At 46.5% G+C, this 27,241-nt stretch overlaps 1 protein-coding gene across 5 annotated transcripts in view; it reads right to left on the bottom strand.

Moving 5' to 3' along the window:
• SHROOM3 (shroom family member 3) overlaps window positions 1-27,241 on the bottom strand; it is a 72,007-nt gene that overhangs the window by 15,566 nt on the left and 29,200 nt on the right. For 3 of the 5 annotated variants that reach the window (XR_010794652.1, XM_066631808.1, XM_066631811.1), the window contains exons 3-4: window positions 12,050-12,181; window positions 4,125-7,452 (exon numbers count right to left, since the gene is read on the bottom strand). Coding sequence is in view for 4 of the 5 variants with exons in the window: in XM_066631808.1 (XP_066487905.1) it covers window positions 4,125-7,452; window positions 12,050-12,181 (3,460 nt within the window). In the remaining variant the exon portion in view is untranslated. Of the gene's footprint in view, window positions 1-4,124; window positions 7,453-8,082; window positions 8,098-11,279; window positions 11,351-12,049; window positions 12,182-27,241 lie in introns of those variants that run through there. The other 2 variants (XM_066631810.1, XM_066631809.1) reach the window with 2 other exon arrangements.

The raw sequence follows: 27,241 nt of genomic DNA, 5'->3' as shown, positions 1-27,241 counted from the left end.
CCTGTCATGATGGCAATCATATACAGAGATTCCCACAATTACTTTTTCCCATACAGTCTCAGCATTTGTCTTATAGCTTAGACCAGCAGTTCCTAAAATGTGGATCTGGGTCCCACCAGTGGGTCGTGACCCAGTTTTGGGTGGTTCGTGAAACTGACATGGCACAATAGGCTATGTGCCTCAAGGGTTAAACAAGCTGCCGGGGGGGGGAAGGGGGAAGCCACACCCCTTATATTATAGCCACACCCCTTGGCATTCATAAATTAGGCAGCAGCTGCTAGGGCCTCTAAAAGTTTGGGAACTTAGAACTTTATGCATAGGAGCAAGACCTAAGAACATAAGATATATAGATACATATCTAGATATTTAGGTACATAAGATACAGATCTATATAGATACCTATCTTATATAATATTATTATTATTATTATTATTAACAGTATTTATATACCGCTTTTCAACTAAAAGTTCACAAAGCGGTTTACAGAGAAAAATCAAATAACTAAATGGCTCCCTGTTCCAAAAGGGCTCACAATCTAAAAAGATGCAAAGGAATACCAGCAGACAGCCATTAGAACAGACAGTGCTGGGGTGAGGTGGGCCAGTTACTCTCCCCCTGCTAAAAAAAAGGAGCACCCACTTGAAAAAGTGCCTCTTACCCAATTAGCAGGGGTATAATATAAGATATATAGACCTATAGATAAATAGGCTTTTATTTGTTCTGTTTATAATTTAAATTGACAAGACATGAAAATGAGTTCAAGTAGTGTCCAGATAAGATTACGTTTGGTTGTCATGGATGCAATCCATTTAGGCTTGCTCAGGTCCCACTGATTTCAATGGGACGTGTGTGCATAGCTGGTTGTGGAGCTCCAGCCTAGACTCACAGCCATTGGGGACTGAATGTTGGACTAGCCTGAACTCAGCCTGGGGACTGCAGTTCTCACAAACCCACTTACAATCCTTCCTGCCAAAGATTTATTTCTACTGCAATTTGCCTTGGTTTGTTGTTAGATTGGGGGGGGGGGACTAGCTGAAGTGCTTCCCCCTATAAGCCAGAGAGCTACAAGGCATGCGGGCTGAGACAAGCTAAAAGGAGACACAGAGGAAGATGGAGAATGTGTGGTTGAAGACAAATGGGCTCGCAATTCCACACCGCTATCAATTTCCTCAGATCTTTAAACAAATTCCTTCAGTGACACTGCACTGTAATTTATAGCCAGTCTGCAGGGAACAGTATATACCTCAAGCAAAGTCGTGAAAAATATATAGTGAGCCAAAGGGCTGGGCATGTCTGTCGCTGAAACAGAAATAAAACGTTTGCAGACCAGATTTTATTTTAATTTTTAAAGTCGGCGATTGTCCTGATTCGCTTTGTCTGTTCTGCTTTCTCTCTCCCTTTTAAAAGTACATTGGGGTTTCTGTTAAAAGCATCGATTTAACTGATTGAACCATGCAACTAACTGACTAGTGCTTGGAGAACCAGTGTACCCCAAGGGACTTTCACTCCCTCCAACCATACCTGGTTTTGTTTATCAGCTACTCGTGCATATTGGATTTTTATGTTTAACAGGGTGGCCAATTTTTCTACTTGGTCCTGTTGTTGTATCTTTAACAACAGTCTGGTAACAGAAATGAAGCTGTGCAAGATTTTCCATGGCTGGAAAGTTTCTGAAATTCTGAAATTCGTACATGCCAAACTGCTGTCTCAAGCACAGAAGCTGGGCCAGTAAAAAGGATGGGGCCCACACAGGGCTCCTTTAGATATATTTTACTGATTCAGCTTAAATCCCCACTGCAACACCCATGTGCAAGTTGACCCTGGGAGTGATTAGAACTGTAAGGGACTGGGAGAATCATGTGATAGGGATGATCAGAGGTAAAGTTCTTTTCTAGCATTTGTGCAATTCCCATAAAAGATGAGATGTCCTGATAGCTCCAAAGCAGAAGCATATGAAACTTTTTGTAAAAAAACCCTGCTAAACTGGCCCTGGAGTGTGGCTTTTCACCCATAATTTGATCCCTGAGCAGGAATGCATGCTGGGAACTGAGACTGGCCACAGCTTTCTAGAATGGTGCCATTTTGGTTGATCAGGGACATTCAGGAATGACATTATCTATGGAGAGACTATTTTAGGAGGTAACCTGTGTGCTCCCACTTTTTCTTCACTCTGTCATGGCTGATTCTGCTACTGGAAGGAACTTCTGATGGACAGTTTTCTGTACAGTGAAGGGAAAGTGAAAACATCCAAGATGGGGCTGTGCATACTGCATAGGTTTAACAGGTTTGGAGATCCTCTTGGGCAAAAATTAAGAGGACATGATATCGATCCCCTATGTATTGTTCCACTCTGCATCCTAACATCCACCCCCAGATTCTAACTGACGAAGAATTTGTTTAAAAGGCATCACAATGAACTCTGCCAGTCTTCAATCACAGAAATAAGAAAAGGCAAGAGTAACACACCATCTGAAGAGCTAGTATTAAAGCTGAAAGCTGCCATTGACTATGATTTTCTATATACAAATAGGGGGTGTATTCTGCCAATGAGGACTACTTAGGACTATACCCCTTGTTATCAACATATGTCTGCAGACAAATCAAAGGAGATGACACAATTATCAGTGATACCACCCAGATAATGCAAGACTGAGGGGCAGCTTAAACGTTTACCTCCAAACCATGAAAGCCAAGCAAGAGATCTGGTGGACTGTTGAAAAATCTGGCAAAGTATTTTGCCTCCCTAATTATCTGCTCTGTTATTTATCCTATCCTGTTCTCAAAACACAGATTCTGCAGCTTCCATCCTGGGGGTGCTTTACACCCTGACTAATTCACCCATGCAAGACCATAAAGAAGCCAACCAGGAAAAGAAAACAAATGAGGGTTCTCGTGGCAGTTCACAGTTTGGGCTCCCGACAAGCTCGACCAAAAGAAATTTAGAACAAATGGTCTTCCAGGTCACCAGCATAAAATGCCTTTGAGCGGTTGTGATGGTGGTTCTTTCTTGGTGTGTTAACTAAGCCCCATTTTCAGACTGCAAGTTTTTTCCAGGAAACAGAAGGGGACCTGCTTCTAAACAGTGTTTTATGAAAAATACCACACAGTTAAAACTGAAATATTTTGAGCAAAGCCCTTTTAGTTCTATTGATACCAGGAGGGCAATTTGAGAGCTGGTGTAGAGGATACAGTCTTGAATTTAAAACTGGGAGACCCAGAATCAAAGTCCTAGAAACAGTCCTGAGAGTGATCTTGGCCAAATATAATATCTCGGCCTCACTTTCTTTACAGGCCTGTTTTGAGATAAACCATATGACTCCTTGACTCGCTGTAAAAGAAGAGTACAATATGTGTGATAAATAATAAAGCCAGGAAGCACAAGATATTTGATTTAAAAAAATCGCTCCAAAGGAACCCTAGACACAATCCACCTTTACTGATCATTTTATGCAAGGCTGGTGGCTAGTTCCTTCATATCTGGACAATAAACCCCTGAATAGAGATAAGTCAGGCAAATATAAAGGCACTTGTCTATGTTTTAAATAATTGTAACAATAGAATAGGCTGCTAGAACCATTTCTTGCTTATTAACTCTTAAGTGAGTGAGCAACTGGGTGGAAAACTGGGGGGTTGTTATGTACGTTTTATTTTGGGATAAGGGGGAATTTCTCTTTTGTAGCTTATGTTTTTTATCATTTCTTTAAAAATTGATAAATGTTAATTTCAAAAATTATTAATGAAAAAAGCAAACAAAATAGAGATATTCAGCAACGTAAAGACGGTCTTGCACAACTGCCCTCGTGGAAATAGGCTTTGGACTGGAAATGCTCACTGTGAAAAGGGCTCATTACAGCAGTGTCTCAAAACCCCTTGCAGGCAGACTGAGGCTTCAAATCCCCTTCTGTGAAAAAAAAATGGCCCAGGCACATATGGGCTTTCCCCAGCACACAGAAGAGAACAGTGTGCTCTTTCTATTCCTATCTTCCTGTGTTGGAGCCCTACGTGCACTTGTCTGTACTCCAGGTACAACCTCAAATAATGGAGGGACTGACCAACAGTCAACAGATTGCAAGGAGGTTATTGCAAGAAGGTATAATCAAAGAGGTTCTATATTTTGAACGTACCTGGCACTTCTTATCTGCTGTGGGAGATGACCTGGATCGGATATGCACAGCGACTGCCTGGTTGTCTGATCGGTCAAGCAAGTCGTCCGTAGATGCTGACTTCCCTGGCTTTTTGGAGGGTGCTGGTTTCCTCCTCAAGGCTTGGCTGTCCTGGTACGGCTGGGTGCGTGTGTCAAACTGTTCCGTCTGAGTGCTTTTAGTGAGCTCTGGATGGGCTCTGGGATCCTGATTCCGATCTGTTTTCAACCAGTTGGGAAAAACGCTGCTGATGTTTGGGTGGGGCTTCTGATTCTCAAAGCCACTGAGATCAAAGAAGCCTGTAAGCCCAGGAGGGAGGGTAGCAAAGCCGCGCCCTTTCCTAGAGACCTGCTCTAGGGATTCTCGACGATGGGACAGGCTTTGATCCTGGAGGGAAATCATGCTGGAAGCGGATGAGAGAGAGTGGTCACCGGGTCCGCTTGCCTGCAGGTACGAGGTCTGACAGCCCTCGTTGAGGAAACCGGAATCTTGCAAAGCAGAAGGACGCTTCCCAGTTTTGCGTTCAATGTAATCCGCTAGCGCTGTTTGTTGCAGCTGCTTCAGCTCCGGCTTGGAAAGATTGACGGTGGAGCAAGCCTTGCTCTCCTTCTCAAAGATCTTGCGGCGGTCAGCCACTGAGTTCTCTGGGAAAACAAAATGGAGGACTTTCTTCTGGAGGGAAAAGGGGGAGAGCTCACTGTCAGACACCCCCACTTCATTCATCTTTTCTGGCTCAGAGTAGGACCTCTTCTTCTGCTCGGCAGTCAGGCGCTTCCTGCCCCTGATACGGGGTACATGCAGGGCCCCGGAAAGGCTCTCCTTATTGAGGTAATTCAGATGGGTTTCTGTAGGTGTGATGCTATGCCTCTCCTTTGGGGTGTGCGGAGATGCTGCTACGCTCCTCATCCCGACATGTGCTGAAGCTGGTCTCTGGACACGCCTACTGTGCTCCTTTTCAAAGGGAGGGCTGATGTTGAGGTCCTTGCGGCTGAAGGAGGTTGCCCTCAAAACCCGTGACTGGGCATCTTTGATGCTGTTCCTGTAAGCCCTGTTGAAGGGGATGTCCAGCTGTGACCCATTCAAGTCCTGGCTAGTACCCTGCCACAAGATTTCCTTCTCGGGCTCCTCAATCAACTGGAAAGCACTTCTGCTGCGTTGTAGCTGCCCCGCCTGTTGCTGTGGTTCGTTTTCAGAGGGCCTACCAAGATAGATGCTCTGCTGTAAAGGCCCTGCTGCTATGGAAGTTGTTGCTGCCTTCTCCGTAGGGTGCCAATCAGCCCTCTCTGGTTTGCCAGCTCCTCTCGCACTTGCTTGCTGCATATAAGGGGTTGATTCTGAACTGTTTGTGCTGGCTAGCCTACCGCGCTCGCCCAGCAACTGGCCGTGCTCTTGAGAGTTACGTCTGTTTTGAACATCCTCCATGTTGTTAAGGCAAGGCTTGTTCGGCCCATAATCCTGGCCAAAACTGCTGGCGCTCAAACTCTGAGGCCTCTGACTTCCTTGTTCACGCTGCTCTATCTTGCTGACCTTCTCCAGAACAGAACATCTGGCCTTTCTAGATTCTAGTTTGCCGTGTGGAGAGTTCTGGACGTTCTGGGTGCTGCTAGAACTCAGTCGGCGAATGACAAAATCCGATATCTTTGGGGGCAACGGAGAAGCCTGGGGTTCCTTGAGCTTTGGCTCTGCAGCAGAGGCCTGTTCCATGCCAGCAATACCATCAGGGTGTCCTTCCAAGGCTTTCCATTCTCTTTCCTGCCAGTGCTCAGGAACTTGCTCACGACAATCCTTCTCTGCTTGGCTGGTGTTATTCATAAAATGCCACTTGGAACCAGAGCAGTTCTTACACTGTGGCATCTCCTGTAGATCCAAGCTACTTTGCAGTTTGGTGCTCTCTGGGATGTTCTGCAAGGAGGAAAAGCTGTACTGCCTGGTCTTAGAGGAACCCCACTGGATGGGTGCTGCAGAATCTCTTTCACGTCTCTGCAGGTTAGCATTCTGGTCCTCCTGGTGCGCTCCTGCCACCTGCTCCTTTGTCTGGCTGTAGACATTGCCATTACTCACATCCCGCGGGTAAGAAGGTCGTGGCTGAGAGCTGTGACTGAAGTGCTGTGCGTTCCTTGCACTTTCTTGGGTTGTGGGCACTGCCATATACGCAGGCCCAGATTCATCCTGTCTTGGAGAGGGCGCGTAGGCTTGAGGATGAGTCCTGTACAAGACAAATTTTGCAGCCGGGTCTCCCACCTCCTTCTTTCCTGCTGCATGCGGCACATTGTTCGGCTGGTAGAAGAACGCAGTCTTGTAAGGAATGCTTTGGTTTCCATTTTCATCCAAGCCAGAATGTGGACCACAGGCGGCGACCTTTTCGTAAGAGTCTGGAGAGGAAGAGGGAGATGGTGTATACCCGCTCTCTTTGGCAAGCGCTGGATAAAGCATCCCAGAATTGCTTGCAGACGGATGGGGAACCTGGGCAAAATGTGGCTCAGGAGAAGGTACAGGGTAAACCCCGGTTGGAAGCAACGGCTGCCCCGGCTGAGCTGCCTGTGCGTAAACCTGCTTGGCCTTCAGGGTTGGACTGCTCTCTGGACTCTTCTCCATCACAGTGTGGAGTTGTCCTTCGAGGAATGCCGGTTTCTGGAGATGCCCCGGATGTGGAGACGGGCCTTGGCCCAGGTGAGGCCAAGCACTTTTGGAAAGAGTCCGACACGACTTCCTGGGTTCAAGACTAGACCAGGAGCTGGGCCTCTCGTGGTGCCTTATTGCTGCGTAACTATCACTACGGGCTGGTGGCAGGGGAGCACTCTTCGTATACTGGTTCTCGCTGTCAGACGAACTCCGGGTTTGTGGGCCTTTATGGTAGCCAAACGACCTGCTGGAGCCATAACTTTTCACCTGGGCCTCACAGCTCGTCAAGAGAGCAGGAGATTTCACCTCGTATTCCTCTGAAACCCCTCGCTGGGCATTGTAGACAGTCTTAATGTACCTGATGTCTGCCTGCCGCATTCCCCCTTCCTGTGGCCTGCCCCGGGAATGCACATTCTCCATGGAGTAGGATCGTTCCTTACAGAACGCAGGGTACTCAGGGATGCTGGAACTGGTCGAGAAAGAGCTGTAGGCAGAATCCCTCTTGCTGTGGAGATGGGCAAGCTGGTCAATACTGTTGGTGGACTTGGCTGGTGACAGGCGGCAGGGGTGATGGGAAAACCCTGAAGGCGTGTGGTCTAAACTTTCCATACTCCCCCTGGAGCTGTACTGGTCAGGGCTTCTTCTCAAATAGCCATGCTCGTAGCTGGAGAGATCACTTGTGGAAGAACTGCAGATGGGATCCAGAGAGAAGGAAAAACTTGTTAGTGTTCACACGCAAGCAAGAGAGTTGTACTGGTTTATAAAGGGACTCAGAGGGATATGTTTAGTTTTGAGAGGAACAGACTAAAACCCTTATTTGGGCCTTGTTCTGTTCTTAGCCTACAGTCATCCTGGTTTGCGAGAAAGAACCGCTTGACATTGCAACAACACATGTCTCTTATTTATCACTGTGAAGGAAGGGAAAAAATAGAGGCAAAGTGAGCGAGCAATGGGGGCTTTGCAAGGAAGTCCAAGCGTGTCTACTCCACCCAAGCAATTCATCAAAAGCATCTTAAACATCACCAAAATATCCAGACATCAGGAGAGAGGGACAGAGAGCCAGGGAGTGAGGGAAGCTTGAGGAAGTGAAGGAATTTGCTCTCCCTCTCTACTTTTTTTCCCCCCCAATTCTTTTCTTTTTATGGAGGTAAAGGCTATACCCTGGCAGCCTTCCTGGAAACTCCAACTGGACTGGAGACATTTTGTTTGCTGTGAGAAAACTAAACAGACATGACAGGAAAGAAGGCAATGAAGTATGGGAAGAGGGGAAACTGCAACTGTTCCAGTAAGGCCCCAGCTGAGTTTCTCTAAGACCTACCTCATCAGGGACAGAGTCCCACTCTGGTGGGGCTCAAAGATGGTTAGAGAACAGAGAAGACAATGCGACTTATCCAGGCGGCTCGGATCCAGGATGGGGCAAATGAGCAAGAATCAGCCTGCTGTCATTGCTATTGGCAACAGGGGAGGAAGGAAGGTGTTTCAGGGGCTTTGATCCCCCCCTTCTATGAAATGCTAAAGCGAACCAGCCCTAAAACTAGTCTGTGAAGCAGCCCTAATACTAGTCTGGTTTGCTGCTAGACACTGATCAGAGAAGGTTTCACATTCAAGTCTGAGTTCAACGTTCTGTTGACTACATGGCAATCTTGATTACTTGGCTTTATTCCATCCCCTATAAAATGGAAACAGTGGAATCATTTACCTCGCAGGGAGGTAAGACATTTAAACTAAGGTTGTCACAGGTCCTTCCCTCGGTTTAGAAAAGGGCCTCAGGGATGGCAAAACTCAGGCACATTCCAAATCGTGCCCACACTCCAGAGAGAGCTAGGTCCAATTTGGAATGGAGAGCAGGATCTGTGAATTCAATGCCTGAGCCTCGTTAAATTGAACTCTGGTGCCATTCTCAGCTGACTAGTGCTTTCACATGAGTGCAAGAGGTAAAAAAAATATGGCATTTCTTCAGCTTTCAGAAGAAGGATGCTGAGGCAGACTGGTGTGTCAGGACAAAACTGCGAACATGTCTAGCATGAATAATGAATTAAAACATCTGGTGGTGCTCAAAGCACTCATTCATCAGATAAGGTGTTTTGCTATGTTTCTTCCTGATTTGTGCTCTGGTCCTATTTTATATAATTAAGGAATTTCTGGCCTATGGTTCCATTCCAAAAGAATGTCCAGAGCAGTGTACACAATAAACAAATCTGCTGTGTCTCTACATCAGATTCAACCAGATCTTTCCGTAACTCTGAATGCAGAGATGCAACATAATTATTCACCCTCTTAAGAGGCTGCCTTACTGCACATGCCTGGTCTTGCTTCCTTCCAATAGAAGGAATCCCCACTACAATGATTTATGCAGGAACGCAGGAGGGTGGGCTTCAGGTCCTTCTTATTCTTACACCCCCTAAAATGAAACCTTTTCGGCATAAGTGGGAAGAGGCCTCCAACTTTCATTCAGAAATTTGTGCCTTTGCTATTAGAAGTTTGAGAAATGCTGCTTTAAAATTTAATAACAAGCCCAGGATGCAGTGTGAAGGTATGTAACTCAACTAACCAGGTTAAACTAAACAGATCGAGTCCTGCTCAGCGACCGGATGGAAGATCGCCAACAATAAAAGAAGACTCAAAATGAGTTGAAAAAAAGGCACACGTTTAATCAGTGCCTTGGCTCTCTGGCCCTCCACTCCTTCCTAAAGATCTATTGACTGGGGCAGGGCCGGCCTTGGGGCAATTTGACCACTTTGGATAAATCGGGCCATGCGCCTGGAGAGGCCCCGGACTGGGGTGGTGGTGAGCAGAGCGCCCACGGCCACAGCCAGCACCTAGTTCCGTAGCTGACTCTCCAGCATGGAATCTTCCACGTTGGGGCGTCACAAGGGGAACATGGTGAGCAGACATTGCTACTGGATGGCCCTCCCTCCCACCTGCCCCTGGGTGAAACTGGCTTGAAATCAGCCTCCCTGGAAGCAGCTGGCATTGAGGCTGCATTTGTAGCACAGGGAGGCTCTGCTGACCAAAGAAGAATAGGAAGCGCTGAACTAGGGTGGTGTTTTGCTGGAATCCCTAGCATGTATGCACTGCTGAAACAGAGACGCCTGTGTTGGCTCGGTCATGTCGTGAGAATGGATGATGGCCGGATCCCAAAGGATCTCTTCTATGAAGAACTCGTGCAAGGAAAGCGCCCTGCAGGTAGACCACAGCTGCGATACAAGGACATCTGCAAGAGGGATCTGAAGGCCTTAGGAGTGGACCTCAACAAGTGGGAAACCCTGGCCTCTGAGCGGCCTGCTTGGAGGCAGGCTGTGCAGCATGGCCTTTCCCAGTTTAAAGAGACACTTGGCCAACAGACTGAGGCAAAGAGGCAAAGAAGGAAGGCCCGCAGCCAGGGAGACAGACTGCACTTGCTCCCAGTGCGGAAGGGATTGTCACTCCCGAATCAGCCTTTTCAGCCACACTAGACGCTGTTCCAGAACCACCATTCAGAGCGCGATACCATAGTCTTTCGAGACTGAAGGCTGCCAACAGTATATTGAGAAGACACAAATCTCCAATCCTATCGTGCAGACCATCAGGGATTCCAGAGCCTAAACAAGCAACTCATGGATTGAAGCTGATACCTGTCCTAGTGAGTTAGCTGGGACAGTGTATGGTGCAGAATCAGCTTTCGGCACACAAAGGCATAAAGACATGCAATGGTATATGACTGGCAGGCAGCTCGAGGCCTCTGGACTAGCCACTCCTGGTATAAATATTAGATTGCTGATCTTTGCACTTTCTTGAGCAGCACCTTCCAACTGTCCCACTGCAGACTCCCAATTCACACCCTCATTCCAATCATAGCTCCAGCCCAGCAACTGACTTCCAGGACATTCCCACTCTGGATTCGAATGCGGCTGCTCACAGCCCTGGTCTAACATTGGCCCAGAAATTATTTTCTTCCATGGCAATGTAATCTTGGTTTCCTCCTAAGTCAAACAACCTTAGCCAAACCCTTTCTGACAGGCCACTGAGAAATTACCTGCTCCCTTATCAGCCCTCTGCGCCTGACCTAGACTTCCTGGTCTAGGGCTTGATGGGGCTTGAGAACCCCTTCTCTTTCTTGCTCTTTGCTGCTGTTGCCAAGTATCTGCTGTCTTCCTGCTCTACGGCTTCCTTCCTGAACAACTCCCAGCCCGACTGCCCCACATCTAGGTCTAGACAAAATGGGGAAAAGGAAGGGGCAGTCGTCTAATTAGCCACAGACTAAACAGTTTCACACGTGAAATAGGAAGACAACAGAAAGCAAGAAAGAGAGGAAGAACAGGTTCAGCAAAGTCTGAACTTTTAACAATTGAACTTTTTGCATTTTCTCAGCTGATTTTGCCATTTGTTACCTTTTTAAATAAACGGATATTTTCAAACCCTGACAACCTGATCTCTCCGTTAGCCTCAAACCCAGATCCATTATCAGCCGATCCCAATACATGAGGCTGGCAATCTGACCACTAGGTGCCACTGTGTTCTTCCATGTCGGCATACCTGGAACAGTGGTATCTTTGCCAGCAGTCAAGAGCATATTCTGGGGGTTGTAGCTGTCTGCCAAGCCTGCAGCCCTGCTGTGGCAAAGCTCCACGGGATGGAATGAATGTCTGTGCCTGATGATTTGTGCTGGGTGTCAGGCAAAGAGAACACACATCTCTGCTGGAATGGATGTTCTTTTTTTCCTTTGTGTAATCCTAGAGTTTCTTCCTGCTTTCCCATCCCATGGCTCCTTTAATCTCCATAAATTACTAGTGGTGCCAGTATTTAGGTTTCACAGGGGGCTTGAAATTCCAGTGGCTAAATTGGGGAGGAGGGGAGTTGCAATTCTAGTGCTGAGAGATTCAGAAACTGCTGGAAAGAGAAGATGTGCTGGGAGATGAAAAGAGTGAGGATTTGTCTACAAAAGAAGTCAGAAATATCATTAAGACATTCCAGATGTATTACGTTATATCTCTCAACCATCTACATATACAGCAAATTGGAAATAGGGGGTGGGGAACAGTTGATTTTTTTATTTTTCCATTTAGCATGAATATAGTCATTCATTTTTTTTTTAAAAGCACATTCCTATGTCAAAGCAAGCTGAATCCTGCAACCGATATGAATTTTGCAAATTTTCAAGGACTTACAGAAGGGAGAGTGAATGATGCAAAAGAAATAGATATAGTACAGTATATGATATTTGCATACAACCTAAGTTCCAGAGGCACAGGCTGAAGGTACACAGTTCAAAGGTAGGTTTGTGGCAAAGGTGCAGTGAGGCTTACCTGGAATGGTAGGCTTGATGCCAAGGAGTGCCAATCATGCCCTGAGATATTTGCATCATACTGAGACTGGATGGGTTTTCTATGAATTTGGCTGAATGCCAGGAATGTGATCGGCCCACAGGGTCACTCTGTCTGAAACGAAAGAGAATGGACGAAATTGTTAGAGACAGCCACAGATTCAGTTATCCACCTCTGACAGGTGGAACGCGATCCAGAGGATTATTTAATATTGTGCCAACTAAAAAATACTTTTAAAGTACTATTTAAGATTGTGCACTGCCCAGCACAGAGAAACAAGTTAAGGTCTCCGCCTGATTTATAACTTTCTACTGTGCCAATATTCATAGGCAAAGTCCACCAGGATGATCTCCTGCACAAATCCTATCGAAATGATTAGTTACAAGGAGCTGGTGGATGTTGTTAAAAGTTTACCCTGAATCTTGGTGACTGTCATTTAGTAACCTTAAGGACAATGTAGTCTTCAATTGTAAATTTAGCACCAGTAGCGCTGTGGCCATTTTGTTTAGGACTTTGATTTGTTCTGTTTATGGTTTTGTTTTCTAAGAGATGGACAGACAGCTCAATCCCTATGCTTCTCAGCACCCGCTTGGAGCAGACGCTGGGAAGATGCCAGAAGTCTCCTTGGGGGAAGGGGACCTTCATCCCCTTCTCCCAAGGAAAGCCCTGGCAATGGGTCACGTCTGTGCTGGCTATTTTGCCAGGGCAGACATGAGAGCCTCCGTTTCAGGTCTTCAGGCCCAACACGGAGTTCAGGATCCGTCAGAGGAAGAGGTGGGGAAGAAAACCAACTACATACACCGCCTTGAGCTTCTTGGAAGAAGGTCAGGATAGAAATGTATTAACCCTTTAAAGCTCCTGCACCCCAAAGTATTCACCTAAAGAGGAGGCTGCTTGCTGCACCTCTGAATGATTCACTGCTCTTGTCCTGCCCCCTCACAATCAGCCTCTTTTGGAGGGTGGGCAATTCTGCATAAGGCATGATTGTGTCATGCAGTTGCTTTTGATACAGAAATGCTACAGAGTTACCACCCTACCAAGGAAGCAGGTCCAGAACAGGGAGGCACAGAGAAACAGGGCGTGTGGGCTGTTCTGAGAATGGGTGGCTTTTATTTTTACACATAGAAAATGTCTCCATGCCTTCAAATTCAGTTAGGAAGAAAAAGAATAAGTCTTGGTGATCAGACCTATCAAAAACAGATTTATTTTATTTGCCTGTTTGAACACCTGTAAAAGAATAAGATTCACTTACCACCCCAGTCTGTTGACAGAATCATATAAATAAGCGCTGAAGGTTTTAAGAGAAGAAGTTGTACAAATCAAATATTGTACGCAGATGTCTTTAAACCAGGCTCTTTTGTTACCTCCTTTGCCAACAAAACAAGGAAATGGAATGCCGTAGGCTAGGAGGAGGTAGACAGAATGGGATTTAACTCAACAACTTGTAGCCTCATTTTCGGAGAGACCCTCAAGATGTCTCCTCATAGCACACAGAGGCTTGAGGGATTTACAGGATTTCTTTGTAGTTCTCGCTGAATCAAAACCTAGGACGTTCTCATTTCTTGCTTGAGAAAACACATTGTTTGACAGAAATAAAGCATGCTCTCCCTCGAAGCCTTCAGGAACCGACTGTTAAGGGCTGTGCCAGGTTTTTTTTTTTCCAAGTCAGTCCTGTTTTAGCATTTCAGCCAAAGAGTCTCAGAACAAAGTAATGAGTAAATAATGAAGCTGTGGATCTGAACCAAAGGACAAGCGTAAACAGCTGTAAGAAAAAGCCCTGCATTGTGTCTCTACCCTACCTCTGCTGGGAAAATGTGACTTAAGTGTCATGCAATTAAAGCAGGGATTTAGAACAATTTGTAACCTACTCTAGTGCAAATGAATGTTGTACTGAGTTAGTCTGGAGTTTTTTTTTTTCTCCCTGGGGGAAAGATGACCCCCTAGGCATGTGAATCCACACCCATGCCCTTCATTTCCAAGAATGTCAATGGACAGATTTCTATTGCCTTCAGAAAGGTAGGTCTGTTTTAACAGTACAGTACTAGTTAATGGTCATTCTATTTGACAGGTGAAAGAGACGAGAATGTTCCCCAGAAGGTCAGTTGGAACCAAGCCACTAAAGCATGCTCATGGGTGCAGAATCTCACTCTGGGTGCCATCTCTTGGTCATAGACTCTGATAGTCACAGTGTGACCAAGTCAGAGGTTTAAAAGTGATGTGGACACAGATCTCACTGAACACAGAGCAAGTAAACATGCAAAAAACCGAGCTCCATCTGAGAACTGGTGTCAATTTATATGATACACAAAATGTGCATCAGTACAGTGGGAGGCGTGTGAGTGGAGGATGGTGTTTATACGACAAAGATGCACAGGGTGGGGTGGGGGACCCCTGAAATGGATCTCAGGGTTTGGTGCACAAATACACTGCAGTGAGATCGCATTCTTCATTCACCCTGGAGCAGTTAATTCAAATTATTCTCTCAACTGAATGAAGAAAAACTATTATGAAGACAAGTTTAAGGTGCTTATAATAAACAGACTTCATTCTCTAATGGAGTACACGTCCTTTAGGATAAAAGAAGGACACAAATGTCAACAAACAAAGGCCCTGGGCCAACTGACTACTATGCACTTTATACAGGAGAGGGGACTATAGCAGGTGTGTATATGCTTTGCATGCTGAAGATTCAGGCCCCCTCCCTGGTATCTCTGGGAGGGATGGGAAAGACCCCTGTGGAGTTGTTGCCACTCAGCCCAGATCAGTGGTTTGCAAACTTTTTAGAACCGAGACCCACTTTTTAGAATGGCAATCTGTTGGAACCCACCAGAAGTGGTATCATTAACCTGGAAGTGATGTCATGGCTGGAAGTGATGACATCAACAAGCAGGAAAAATTTTTACACTCCCATACCACAAAATCAAATTAAGTAAGTAAGTAAATTTATGTTGGCAACCTTCAGTCTCGAAAGACTATGGTATCGCACTCTGAATGGTGGTTCTGGAACAGCGTCCAGTGTGGCTGAAAAGGCCGATTCAGGAGTGACAATCTCTTCCACACTGGGAGCAAGTGCAGTCTGTCCCTGGTCTGTCTCCCTGGCTATGGGCCTTCCTTCTTTGCCTCTTTGCCTCAGTCTGTTGACCAAGTGTCTCTTCAAACTGGGAAAGGCCATGCTGCACAGCCTGCCTCCAAGTGGGCCGCTCAGAGGCCAGGGTTTCCCACTTGTTGAGGTCCACTCCCAAGGCCTTCAGAAGCTTAAAAATGTATTTAAAATAAAGAAGAACCCTCATAATTTTTACAAGCAGTTGCTGATCTGTTTAAAAAAATCTCAAAGCCTGCAGTCCTATCCAGACTTACTCCATTATTAAAGCATATTCATAGTAGCCTATTAAAAGTACAGATCTGTCACATTTTTCCAAATGCAGTCACGTAGTACGGTAACATCAAGTCTAATATATTAAAAATAAAATGTACTTTGAAATGAATGGGAATCCACCAGAAATTGGCTTGCGACCCACCTAGTGGGTCCTGACCCACAGTTTGAGGAACAGTGGCATAGATAGTACTGAGCGAGAAGGAATGAAATGGTCTGGCTCAGAGTAATGCTCATGCATTCCAGCCCAATTGCACTCAAATTACAGCTACAACAAATGGAAACCTTGAGCATGGTCTTATAGCTGAGTCCTAAATGTGCCTACTCCTAAATGTGCCTAAGTAAAGTAAGCTTACTGAGTTCAGCAAAACTAGGAAGCCAATCTTTCGGAGCTTAGGGAGTTTACTTCTGAGTAAACACATTTACAGTTCGTTCTGTAAGTCCTCTACACATGACTGCAGCCTGTACCTCCCCATTCTGGATTTCAAGTCGTCAGCTATGAAGTTGTTTTATGGTGTTCATCAGCATTTTTGACAGCAAACCTCTGGCCAAAAGGATATCAAATGGGTTGGTATTTGGCCCAAGGCAGTTTCCTCCTCTAGGACTAGTGCTCCCAAAAGCAAGCCTTCCTAGAAGCTCCGTTTCTTGCTTTGCTTGGAAGTCGAGCGATTAATTTCCATAACCTGCCAACTCCATGGCCTTGGAAGAGCTGGTAGCCGATGAGTGGAGAGGCCACAACTACACACCTGCAACCAATTATCTGCTGAGTCTAGAAGTGCAACAGAACGGAAAGGGGATTGGTAAACCTGCTGAGCGCTTTTGGTGTGGTGGGGAGTGCACATGAAAAGAAAGTTGGAACGGCAAAATCTATGATGCAACCTAGACTCCTTTCAGATGATTTAGCAGGCTACAACAGCAGCCTCCTCTGCACACAAAAATGAAAAATTGCTGCAAATATTAACTACAATCTCTCGGCGCACTTTTTCATCCGGGATTTCATCAACAAGAGAATGCGGCAAATGCATGGGAAACAGGGAAGGGCAGAAACCAGCCAAAATCTCACTGATTGCAATGGGAGACAGTTAAGCATTTGCCCATCTCTCTGATTGAAGTCCATGCCACTTAAAATGCTTACCTGCAGGGTGCTGCCCCAGGTTATTTGGCACAGGGCGCAATCCTAACCAACGTTCCAGCACTGATCTAGCTGCAACGCAGCCCCAAAGTAAGGTAACAAACATGCCGTTACTTAGGGGAGGCCCCCTTGACTGCCTCCCCACTGCAGGATGCAGTGCACATAAGAACATAAGAACAGCCCCACTGGATCAGGCCATAGGCCCATCTAGTCCAGCTTCCTCTATCTCACAGCGGCCCACCAAATGCCCCAGGGAGCACACCAGATAACAAGAGACCTCATCCTGGTGCCCTCCCTTGCATCTGGCATTTTGACATAACCCATTTCTAAAATCAGGAGGTTACACATCATGGCTTGTACCCCGTAATGGATTTTTCCTCCAGAAACTTGTCCAATCCCCTTTTAAAGGCGTCCAGGCTAGACGCCAGCACCACATCCTGTGGCAAGGAGTTCCACAGACCAACCACACGCTGAGTAAAGAAATATTTTCTTTTGTCTGTCCTTATCCGCCCAACACTCAATTTTAGTGGATGTCCCCTGATTCTGGTATTATGTGAGAGTGTAAAGAGCATCTCCCTATCCACTCTGTCCATCCCCTGCATAATTTTGTATGTCTCAATCATGTCCCCCCTCAGGCGTCTCTTTTCTAGGCTGAAGAGGCCCAAACGCCGTAGCCTTTCCTCATAAGGAAGGTGTCCCAGCCCCGTAATCATCTTAGTCACTCTCTTTTGCACCTTTTCCATTTCCACTATGTCTTTTTTGAGATGCGGCGACCAGAACTGGACACAATACTCCAGGTATGGCCTTACCATCGATTTGTACAAAGGCATTATAATACTAGCCGTTTTGTTCTCAATACCCTTCCTAATGATCCCAACCATAGAATTGGCCTTCTTCACTGCCGCCGCACATTGGGTCGACACTTTCATCGACCTGTCCACCACCACCCCAAGATCTCTCTCCTGATCTGTCACAGACAGCTCAGAACCCATCAGCCTATATCTAAAGTTTTGATTTTTTGCCCCAATGTGCATGACTTTACACTTACTGACATTGAAGCGCATCTGCCATTTTGCTGCCCATTCTGCCAGTCTGGAGAGATCCTTCTGGAGCTCCTCACAATCACTTCTGGTCTTCACCACTCGGAAAAGTTTGGTGTCGTCTGCAAACTTCACTGCTCAACCCTGTCTCCAGGTCATTTATGAAGAGGTTGAAAAGCACCGGTCCCAGGACAGATCCTTGGGGCACACCGCTTTTCACCTCTCTCCATTGTGAAAATTGCCCATTGACACCCACTCTCTGCTTCCTGGCCTCCAACCAGTTCTCAATCCATGAGAGGACCTGTCCTCTAATTCCCTGACTGTGGAGTTTTTTCAGTAGCCTTTGGTGAGGGACCGTGTCAAACGCCTTCTGAAAGTCCAGATATATAATGTCCACAGGTTCTCCCAAATCCACATGCCTACTGACCTTTTCAAAGAATTCTATAAGGTTCGTGAGGCAAGACTTACCCTTACAGAAGCCATGCTGACTCTCCCTCTTCCAGCACTGATCTAGCCGCAACGCAGCCCCAAAGTAAGGTAACAAACATGCCGTTACCTTAGGGAGGCCCCCTTGACTGCCTCCCCACTGCAGGTTGCAGTGCACAGCACATTGGTACAGCTAAGTCAGTGCTGGAAAGTTGGTTAGGATTGGATCCATTTCTTTGTGAGCAGGGGATGTCTCTTGGGATGTATGTGGAACTCAAACCCATTTTTTAACAGGTATAAATAGTAAAAGTTGGTTGGGGCTAACTTCTGATGAATCAAAATTGAATACTGAACATCCTTTAAGATCTTGACTGCCCAATCCTGTGAATCTGGTATGACCCGGACATGTCTGAAAATTCAGTGGGGTTTTTTTTTTTTTGCACAGTGAGGATTTGCTTGCTCTTGAGAAACAGTGAGATGCACAGGTTCGGTTTGTGGTTTTTGTCTTAATACAAACTGTAAGCTGTGGCTCTCTGGGGAGCCACAAAAACCTTGCAAACACCCTGCACTCCATACAACGTAAAGGATTGTAGCCCTAATAGGAGCCGCAGCCAATGGCCCAGAAGGACAAGGGAGTCATCAGTTGAAAATGTTTGGGAATCACTGCTTTAACATAAAGGGAAGGGATCAAGCTCGGTGGTAGAGCTCCCAATTTGTATGCATCCCAGGTAGAATTTCCAGCATCTCCAGGTGGAGCAGAGGAAGACCCCTACCTGAAGCCCTGGAAAACTGCTGCAGAGTCAACGTCAACAGTATTGAGCTAGATCAGGGCTATCCTGATTTGAGCTGTCCAAAGTTTTTGGCAGGAGGGCCACATCATCTCTCTGACACTGTGTTGGGGGCCAGGGGGAAAAAGAATTAATTTACATTGCAAATTTGAATAAATTTACATAAACAACAACAACAAGAAGAACAACAACAGTATTTATATACCGCTTTTCAACTAAAAGTTCACAAAGCAGTTTACAGAGAGTTTACATAAATGAATATATTAAAGATGAACTTATATGAATGAATGAAGGTCTTGCAGTAGCTCAAGGCCTATAAAGGGCCTGGCACAAAGCAAGGCCAGCCTTTCCTTCACTGCCACTGCTGTGTCACAGACGTGAAACAGCAAGCAGTGGAGGGAACCCTCATCCCACAGCTCAAGCGAGAGGTCAAACAGTCGCCCTCACGCTGAAAGCAGTTGCGTTGGGCCAGTGTGGGCTCCAACGAATCTCTGGAGGGCCAGAGGCTCATTGGAGACTGGGGGCTCTCTGAGGGCCGCATTAGGATTCCTCGAGGGCCACAAGTGGCCCCAGGGCCGGGGTTTGGGCACCCCTGAGCTAGATGGACAATGGACTGACTCAGTACAAGGCAAAGTCATACGTTTCTAGGTTTCTGGAAGCCAAGTACTAAAGAATAAAAGTCTATATTGTATTAATGGTACTAACATCAAATTCAACAAATAAGATGCATGCGTGCAACAAATGTGCTTGCTGGTGATGCCCTTTGCTTGCAGCAATTGTACCTGTGTGTGTAGTGGACATGTTGTGTTCCATGGTATTTTGGATCAAGATTTCTGCCTCAGTGGCACAGTGACATAGTCAGAGGGGTCCAAAGCACTAAGTTTTGCAGATAGCCTAACCGCAGTGTGCAAGCAGTCCCCCCCTTTGTGGGGCCATTCCGGGAGGTGGGAGCAAAACAGCCCCCCAGAATGGCACTGAAGGGGAGGGGCCACTTGCACACTGCGGTGAGGCTCCCTGCAAAATGTAGTGCTTTGCACCCCACTAGCTACAGTACTGCTCAGTGGGGAAGGGGAGGTGTAAATGGGGAAGGGGAGCTGTAAATGGATGGCCTCCGTTTAGTCTGCCACATTTTAGTCTGGCTGTACATATTTCTTCCCAACCCCACACCAGTGAGCTGGTGCATTGCTGCAATTTCGAGGGGCAAGTAGAAACCAAAGCACTCAGAAGCCTATTAGGATTTCAGCTGTACTAAGCTTTAATTCTCCAAAAGGGGGGGGGGGAATCATTGCTTGTAATTAAGATGAAGTCATGTTACTAAAAATAGTATGTTGGAGATGAGGCCAAGCACCAGCCAAGCAACAGCAGCTTGACTCCTCCTTCCTGAGTTCTATATTCTAAGAATCCCAGCGCTCTGCTACCATGTGCTAGGACTCATCTGGAACTTTTAAAAGCATAGATTTCTTCTGTCAAAATAGCACCACTTGCAGAAGCGCCCTTTCAGATGTCCGGGATGCTGGAATAATTATACTGCGAGATTTAAATGCTTGCTATTGCTTATATTCAAGACTGAGTTGCAAAAGCCTGTGCATTATAGTAACCCTGTTATCAATACAAGTCATCGTGTTTGAAGCACAGGAGGTGCACCTTGGGCAAGAGTAACTAGTACACAGACACATTAAATTGTTTATAACTATAGTCAGTGGAGGTATCTCTTGCAGACTCAGTGGCTTTAAGTGTTCACCCCTGAGAAATAACTGCAACTTGGTCTTGAGAAGGGCAAGAAGGACTGAGTGACCAGCCCCTAACCGCCCTAGATTTGGTAGGGACCTTATTCTAACACAGGGGTGCCCAAACCCCAGCCCGGGGGCTACTTGCGGCCCTCAGGGGCTCCCAATCAGACCCTCTGGGAACCCCCAGTCTCCAGTGAGCATCTGACCCTCCATGCTGGCCCGATGCAATTGCTCTCAGCATGAGGACAACTGTTCGACCTCTCACCTGAGCTGTGGGACGAGGGCTCCCTCCATTACTTGCTGTTTCACACCTGTGATACAGCAGTGGCAGAGAAGGAAAGGCTGGCCTTGCTTTGTATGAGGCCTTTTATAGGCCTTGAGCTACTGCAAGACCTTCATTCGTTCATATAAGTTACATCTCTAATAAATTCATTTATGTAAATTTATTCAAATTTTAAATGTAAATTAATTCTTTTTTCCCCCCGGCCCCCAACACAGTGTCAGAGAGATGATGTGGCCCTCCTGCCAAAATGTTTGGACACCCCTGTTCTAACACATAGTTCTACCCTAAGACTGCTGGATGCCGACAGCAAAATGCACATCCACTCAGTCTTGGAATAAAATAGTTGCTTTTCCAAGGCTCTGCTTAGAAATAACTGTGTACCGCCTTACATACCAAAAGAATCAAACTATATTTGCAGGCTCCCCAAAAAAGAGATGAGAATGCATTTTGGGGGGGAGGGGATCTCCAGAAAATGTGCTGCAATTCTGTGCTTAAGAAAAATCCCAACTACTCCAGCGAGAAAGGACGTGCCCTGTTATTGGAATGAATAGTGTCAAGCTTGCCTTATTCCAGTGGCGGCAGTAGACGGCATGATGCAAGGTTTAAATGCCTGCTGTTTAAATGCCGGAGGTGGAACCAATTTGTACTACAATGTTCATGTTTCACTGAAAGCCACATAGGGGTCAACCATTTTCTCACATACATTACCTATCCTGGTCCAGAAGCATTCCACAGGTGGGCCCTCAGCATCCGCAAAAGATCCGTTCCTGGAACCCCTCACGGATACCAAAACACACAGATAACTGAATCTGCTGGTTCCGACCCACAGGGGCTCTGAACGCAACAGGGGCCTTGAGACATACTGAGGCTCGCAGAGGCCACCTGCAAATTTTTTTGTTCCCAGGTAGTTCCACACGTTGCTATACCTCATTATTAACCTCTCTGTGTTTACACAAGTAAAGGTGGGGCATGTCTGAAGTCAACAGCATGGCCATTGTCACGGCTGCACCGCCTGGCATTCCCTCCTACTCAAACAACATTCTTCTCTAAGTAAAGCTACTTCCTGTTGGCAAACTACGATCCCAGCAACCGAACAGTTATGCACATTGCAGATAAAGGGTGGATTTCTGGCAAACAACTACTAGGGCCACAATCCAGAGAGTTACTTCAGACATGCCCAAAGGCTACTTACACATTCTTTCTCTCCCCTTCCCCCACCGCGCACAGACACGCAAGAGAGCACACGCACATAGAGATAATTCTGAAAACTTCCCTGTCCTGCTTTTGAAACTCCGCAAGTGTAAAAAGAAGCACCAGCGAACAGAGAGCTTCCTCTCCCCTCTACCTGCAGGTTGGTTGGTTGGTTGGTTGGCAACCTTCAGTCTCAAAAGACTATGGTATAAGCCTACAGCACCCGGTATTCCCAGGCGGTCTCCCATCCAAGTACTAACCAGGCCTGACCCTGCTTAGCTTCCAACATCAGACAAGATCAGGCATGTGCACGTGCAGCCAGTGTTGTGTAATGGTTAGATCATCAGACTAGAACCAGGAAGATCCCAGTTCAAATTTCTACACAGCCATGAAGATCACAGGGTGATCACAGGAGGTCTGGTCTAGAGGGTAGAGCCTCCATTTGCCTGAAGATTAACATCCACAAGGTCGCCAGTTTGAGGCCACCGGCACCGTGCGACCTTGAAGCAGCTGGCAAGCTGCAGCTGAGCTGTTCCATCTGCTCGGAGCGTGGGAGGATGGAGGCCAGAATGTTAAACCAGATCGGAGTCTAACATCTTGAATGTGGTGGTTCTTGAAAGAGAGAACCTTCTTTCAATTTGTAAAAATCCCTGCGTGGATTTAATAAGCCTGCCTGTGTAAACCGCCTTGAATAAAGTCTTGAATAAAGACCAAGAAAGGCGGTATATAAATACTGTATATTATATTATTATATATTAAGCCTACTCTACCCTACAGGGTTATTCTGAGGGATAATTATGTGTAATGCGCGCTGAGCACCTTGGTGGAATACAACATAATAAATATATTTCTCTGGGCTATAGACAAATTTCCTCCTATCATGTCCTCCTATCAGGGTGAGAAACTGCCTCCTCGATGGTGAGATGCGCAAGGCCAACTATATATGTCCACAGCAGTGACTGAGTTAATGAATCCACAATGAATTTCCACACTTTAGACAACTTTAGAAGGCCACCCTCCAACAGCCTTCTAAAAACAGTACCTATATAAGGCCCAATCCTATCACTGACCTGCATCATCACCCTGCCCAATGCACATCTAAAGCATCTCAGATGAGCATATGACCTGTGTCATCTCACACTAAAATAATCAGGGAATAGTCATTTACAAAACCTGGTCATTTATTTCTGTAGGTATTTTTGTCTTCCTTAATGATGGCACCACATGTTCAGTACTTTAATTTGCCTAGGTTTGGATGGCATGCTAGCTGAGATTGTACCTCAGAAAGTCAGAACGCCAGATGCAAGGGAGGGCACCAGGATGAGGTCTCTTGTTATCTGGTGTGCTCCCTGGGGCATTTGGTGGGCCGCTGTGAAATACAGGAAGCTGGACTAGATGGGCCTATGGCCTGACCCAGTGGGGCTGTTCTTATGTTCTTAACTACAATTCCCAGGAAGCCTTGCAGGTCTCTTTTTATCTGGTGTGCTCCCTGGGGCATTTGGTGGACCGCTGTGAGATACAGGAAGCTAGACTAGATGGGCCTATGGCCTGATTCAGTGGGGCTGTGCTTATGTTCTTATGTACCTGAATCAGTTGCATCTGATGCCCTAATGACATCTTGCTTAGAATACTGTAAGGCAATCTGCACGGGCTACCCTTGAAAATGGTTCGGGAGCAGCAGTTGGTGCAGAATGAGGCTGCTCGGCAAGCTGAATCCGCCATGCTGCTGCTCCGTTGGCTACACTAGCAGCCCATTCCTTCGGAGTCCAACTCAAGGTGTTGCTGACGACCTTTGAAGCATAAGTTTCCTACAGGGAGGATGTAGGAGTCAGCTCTTTAGATATCCAAGACCCAAGCCATGTAGAGTTTTAAAGTTAGTAACCAACAGTTTGAGGTGCTCCTGGAAATTGACCAGCACCCAATTAAAACAATTTAACAGCAGAATAAGATGCTCCAGAACAACCCCAGAAAAACCAGTCATAAGTCTTGTCACAGCATTTGCCCTGGCGTTTCTGACAGTCTTCAAAGAAAACTCTGCATATAGTAAATATACAGTACAATGCAGACCCAGATCATTGTTGCGCCCTGTATATATAGGATTAGCCACAGTAGGCTTAATTATCATCATGTATGATGTATGGGCTCCAGCGTGTCACTTCAGGAACACCCAAGGGCTTCTGCATGCCCACTGGAAATGTTGTCTCATTTTGTATGATGAGCTAATCCTGTCATGTCATATCACAAGCCACAGGGTGGATGCTGTTTGGGAAACACAAGACCAACGACCCCTTGGGCATATGGGACCAGTCACATGGTTCTTGAGATCCTAGCCCTTTTTATCCCTATCCAGAAAGAAAGATCTTTCTCTAAGCAAGTCTGAACCATAGCTATGTACTGCACACAAAATTGGTTTATGGCACAATTCTATCCTGGCCTCCCCACCAGTGGAACGTGTGTTTTGCTAGTGGTGACAGATGTGAAGTGACTGTAAAGCGCACTTTGACAGTGCATCAAGCTGCTGGAGCACTCCAGAGGATCCCCAGCCACCCGCTGGTGATGGTAAGATAGCGAGAGAGGCAGGAGGGTGGAATGAGGTTGGGGGGGGGAAACTAGGAGGGGAGGGGGGAGGAATGAGGGCAGGGAGGCTGCGGAGGGTGGATCCGGCAGCAATGGTGTGCCCCAGATCATATGGCCGTTTCTCATAGCCTCCCTTTCTCGCCTCTCACTTGTGCTAGTGAAATCGCTAGCACAAATCCGAGGAGACCCACTACAGAGCAGGAGCACAACTTATGGAGATGTGAGGATTTCGCCTCCCAATCCACCAACCCCCTGTTGGGTAGAGGGCACCCATATTTGGCGCAGCTGCACCAGCAGGGTGGGGAGAGGATGGGATTGGGCTGTTAACTGAACAATCACAGTGGGCACCCAGTTGCGGCTTCCCCATCCCCCTTGCCAAGCCATACACCTGTAAACAATATTCCTCAAACACGCCACCTGTCCAGGGCACTTATCACTAAAGCAAATATGGGCTTTGTTTTTGTTCTGGGAAGACAGTCATTTGTATTGGTGGCATCTGTGCAATTATTTTGTTTGTTTTAAAAAAAAACAACAACAAGCTTGTGCTGCTCTAGTGCTCTGGAGGTGTACAACTGCTTGAAAAAAACAGCCACAATAATGAAGAGAGATGAAACGGTGTGATTACAAGAATACTCCACCCAGAAATCCTGACAGCTCAGTACTCCTAGCATCTGACAACACAACACTCAAGAAAATGTGTGGGAGTACAGTACTAGAAAGAAAAAACACACATCAGAAGAGAACCAGGATATCCTGCAGTGGAGAGGAAGCACAGGGACAAAGTAGGTAAGGCAATTCCTTTTATTTACCTTTTGGTTTTAGAGATTGCTCACAACAAAACACGCTCTTAGTATTTAAAGGCCTCACCATTCTGCCTCTGTGTCATTCTCTGGAACCAACAGAATAAGGACAGAGCACCACATATTAAGTGCAACAACATCTACATCACAGGCAGTCCAATCCTAACTAACTTCCTGTGTTGTAATGCAGCGGCCTCTGCTGTGTCCAGCGCAGGAAAAGAGCCCACGTGTGGAGGCCTGGGACAGAGGGATAGGATTCGGTGGTAGCCACTGCTGCTGGACCCAATCCACCCTCTCCCTGCCATTTCACATGCCCTCCCTGCTCTGCCCTCTCACAGAGCTACCAGTGTGCACTGGCCCTCCACTGGCGCTGGCAGGCCGGCGCAGGCCCTCCCACCGATGCCACGATCAACTACACTGTCGCATCATGCGTTGCAGCACAACTGTGACACCATAGGCCAGTGGAGCTTGCACTCCCCACTCTATTAAGGTCTCAATAGGATTGTGCCATAAGGTACAATATATATACAATATAAGGTAAAATAGAATATAGGGACTAAGGGCTGTAATCCAAACAAATAATTCTGGCAGGCACCACTGGAGGGCCTCCCCAGCTCCCTCTACCGATTCTCCCCCCAGCTCCCTCTACCACAAAGAAAAGCTATTGTTCAGCTTAAAAGCTGCTTGCCTCCTCAGCAGTGAAAGAAAATCAAAGACACCTTGGGCAACAGCCGCAGTGCCCTCACTTACACATAAAACACTTCTTTGAATCATGGTCTTAGATCTGCAGGGCTGCCAAGACTTGAGTGTCTTCTAGCAGAATCCTTGGCAGTAATGCAGACACCTGCATTGCCAGCCCCACCTACTACATTAGCCCATATCTCTCTAGTCAATGCTGTCCAAAAAAGAAAATGAGACAAGAGAAGAAGAATTTTTACAAGGAGACTCAAGAGGACTGGAAATGAATGAATAACCAAGCCACACCTGTTCCTCCTTCTCTCAGCTGCAGTTTCTTAGAAGCATCAGCAACCTGGTTCCCACCGGTTCCTTCCAGCTGTTTCTCTATCAAGGCAGTTCCAAAGAAGCATCTAGAAAAGGCTGTGCTTTGTCCAGGGCAAAATATTTGACTTTGGCTCCTTCTCTTCTGCCTGGCACTGCTGGATGAGTGCAGGTTGTTGGGAAGGGCCTGTCGACAAGTGGCATAATTGAGCTGACACAATCATTGTCTCGCTGATTATCTTTTCCTCTTCCGGAAGAGATGGAACTTGATAAGCACACTGGTGGTTTACATTAACACCGCATGGCAGGCTCTCCTTTTAATAGGCATGGCCAGTCTCAAACGTGAAAATATTTCTTTACTCAGCGTGTGGTTGGTCTGTGGAACTCCTTGCCACAGGATGTGGTGATGGCGTCTGGCCTGGACGCCTTTAAAAGGGGATTGGACAAGTTTCTAGAGGAAAAATCCATTACGCATTACAAGCCATGATGTGCATGTGGCAACCTCCTGATTTTAGAAATTGGCTATGTCAGAATGCCAGTGCAAGGGAGGGCACCAGAATGAGGTCTCTTGTTATCTGGTGTGCTCCCTGGGACATTTGGTGGGCCACTGTGAGATAGAGGAAGCTGGACTAGGTGGGCCTATGGCCTGATCCACTGGGGCTGTTCTTATGTTCTTATGTTCTTAAATGGTATAGAACAGTGGATCCCAAACCTTTCAGAATAGAAGTTCTCAAACTGTGGGTCCAGGACCCACCAGTTAGTCATGACCCAATTGTTGGTGGTTTGTGAAACCAACAGGGCAGGTTAGGCTATGTGCATAAAGGGTTAAACTAGC

The sequence above is a fragment of the Tiliqua scincoides genome, chromosome 6 (assembly GCF_035046505.1).
Source record: "Tiliqua scincoides isolate rTilSci1 chromosome 6, rTilSci1.hap2, whole genome shotgun sequence".
Taxonomy (NCBI): Eukaryota; Metazoa; Chordata; class Lepidosauria; order Squamata; family Scincidae; genus Tiliqua; species Tiliqua scincoides.
Note: the sequence above shows the minus strand (reverse complement) of the source record. Positions and strands in the feature narration are given on the sequence as shown.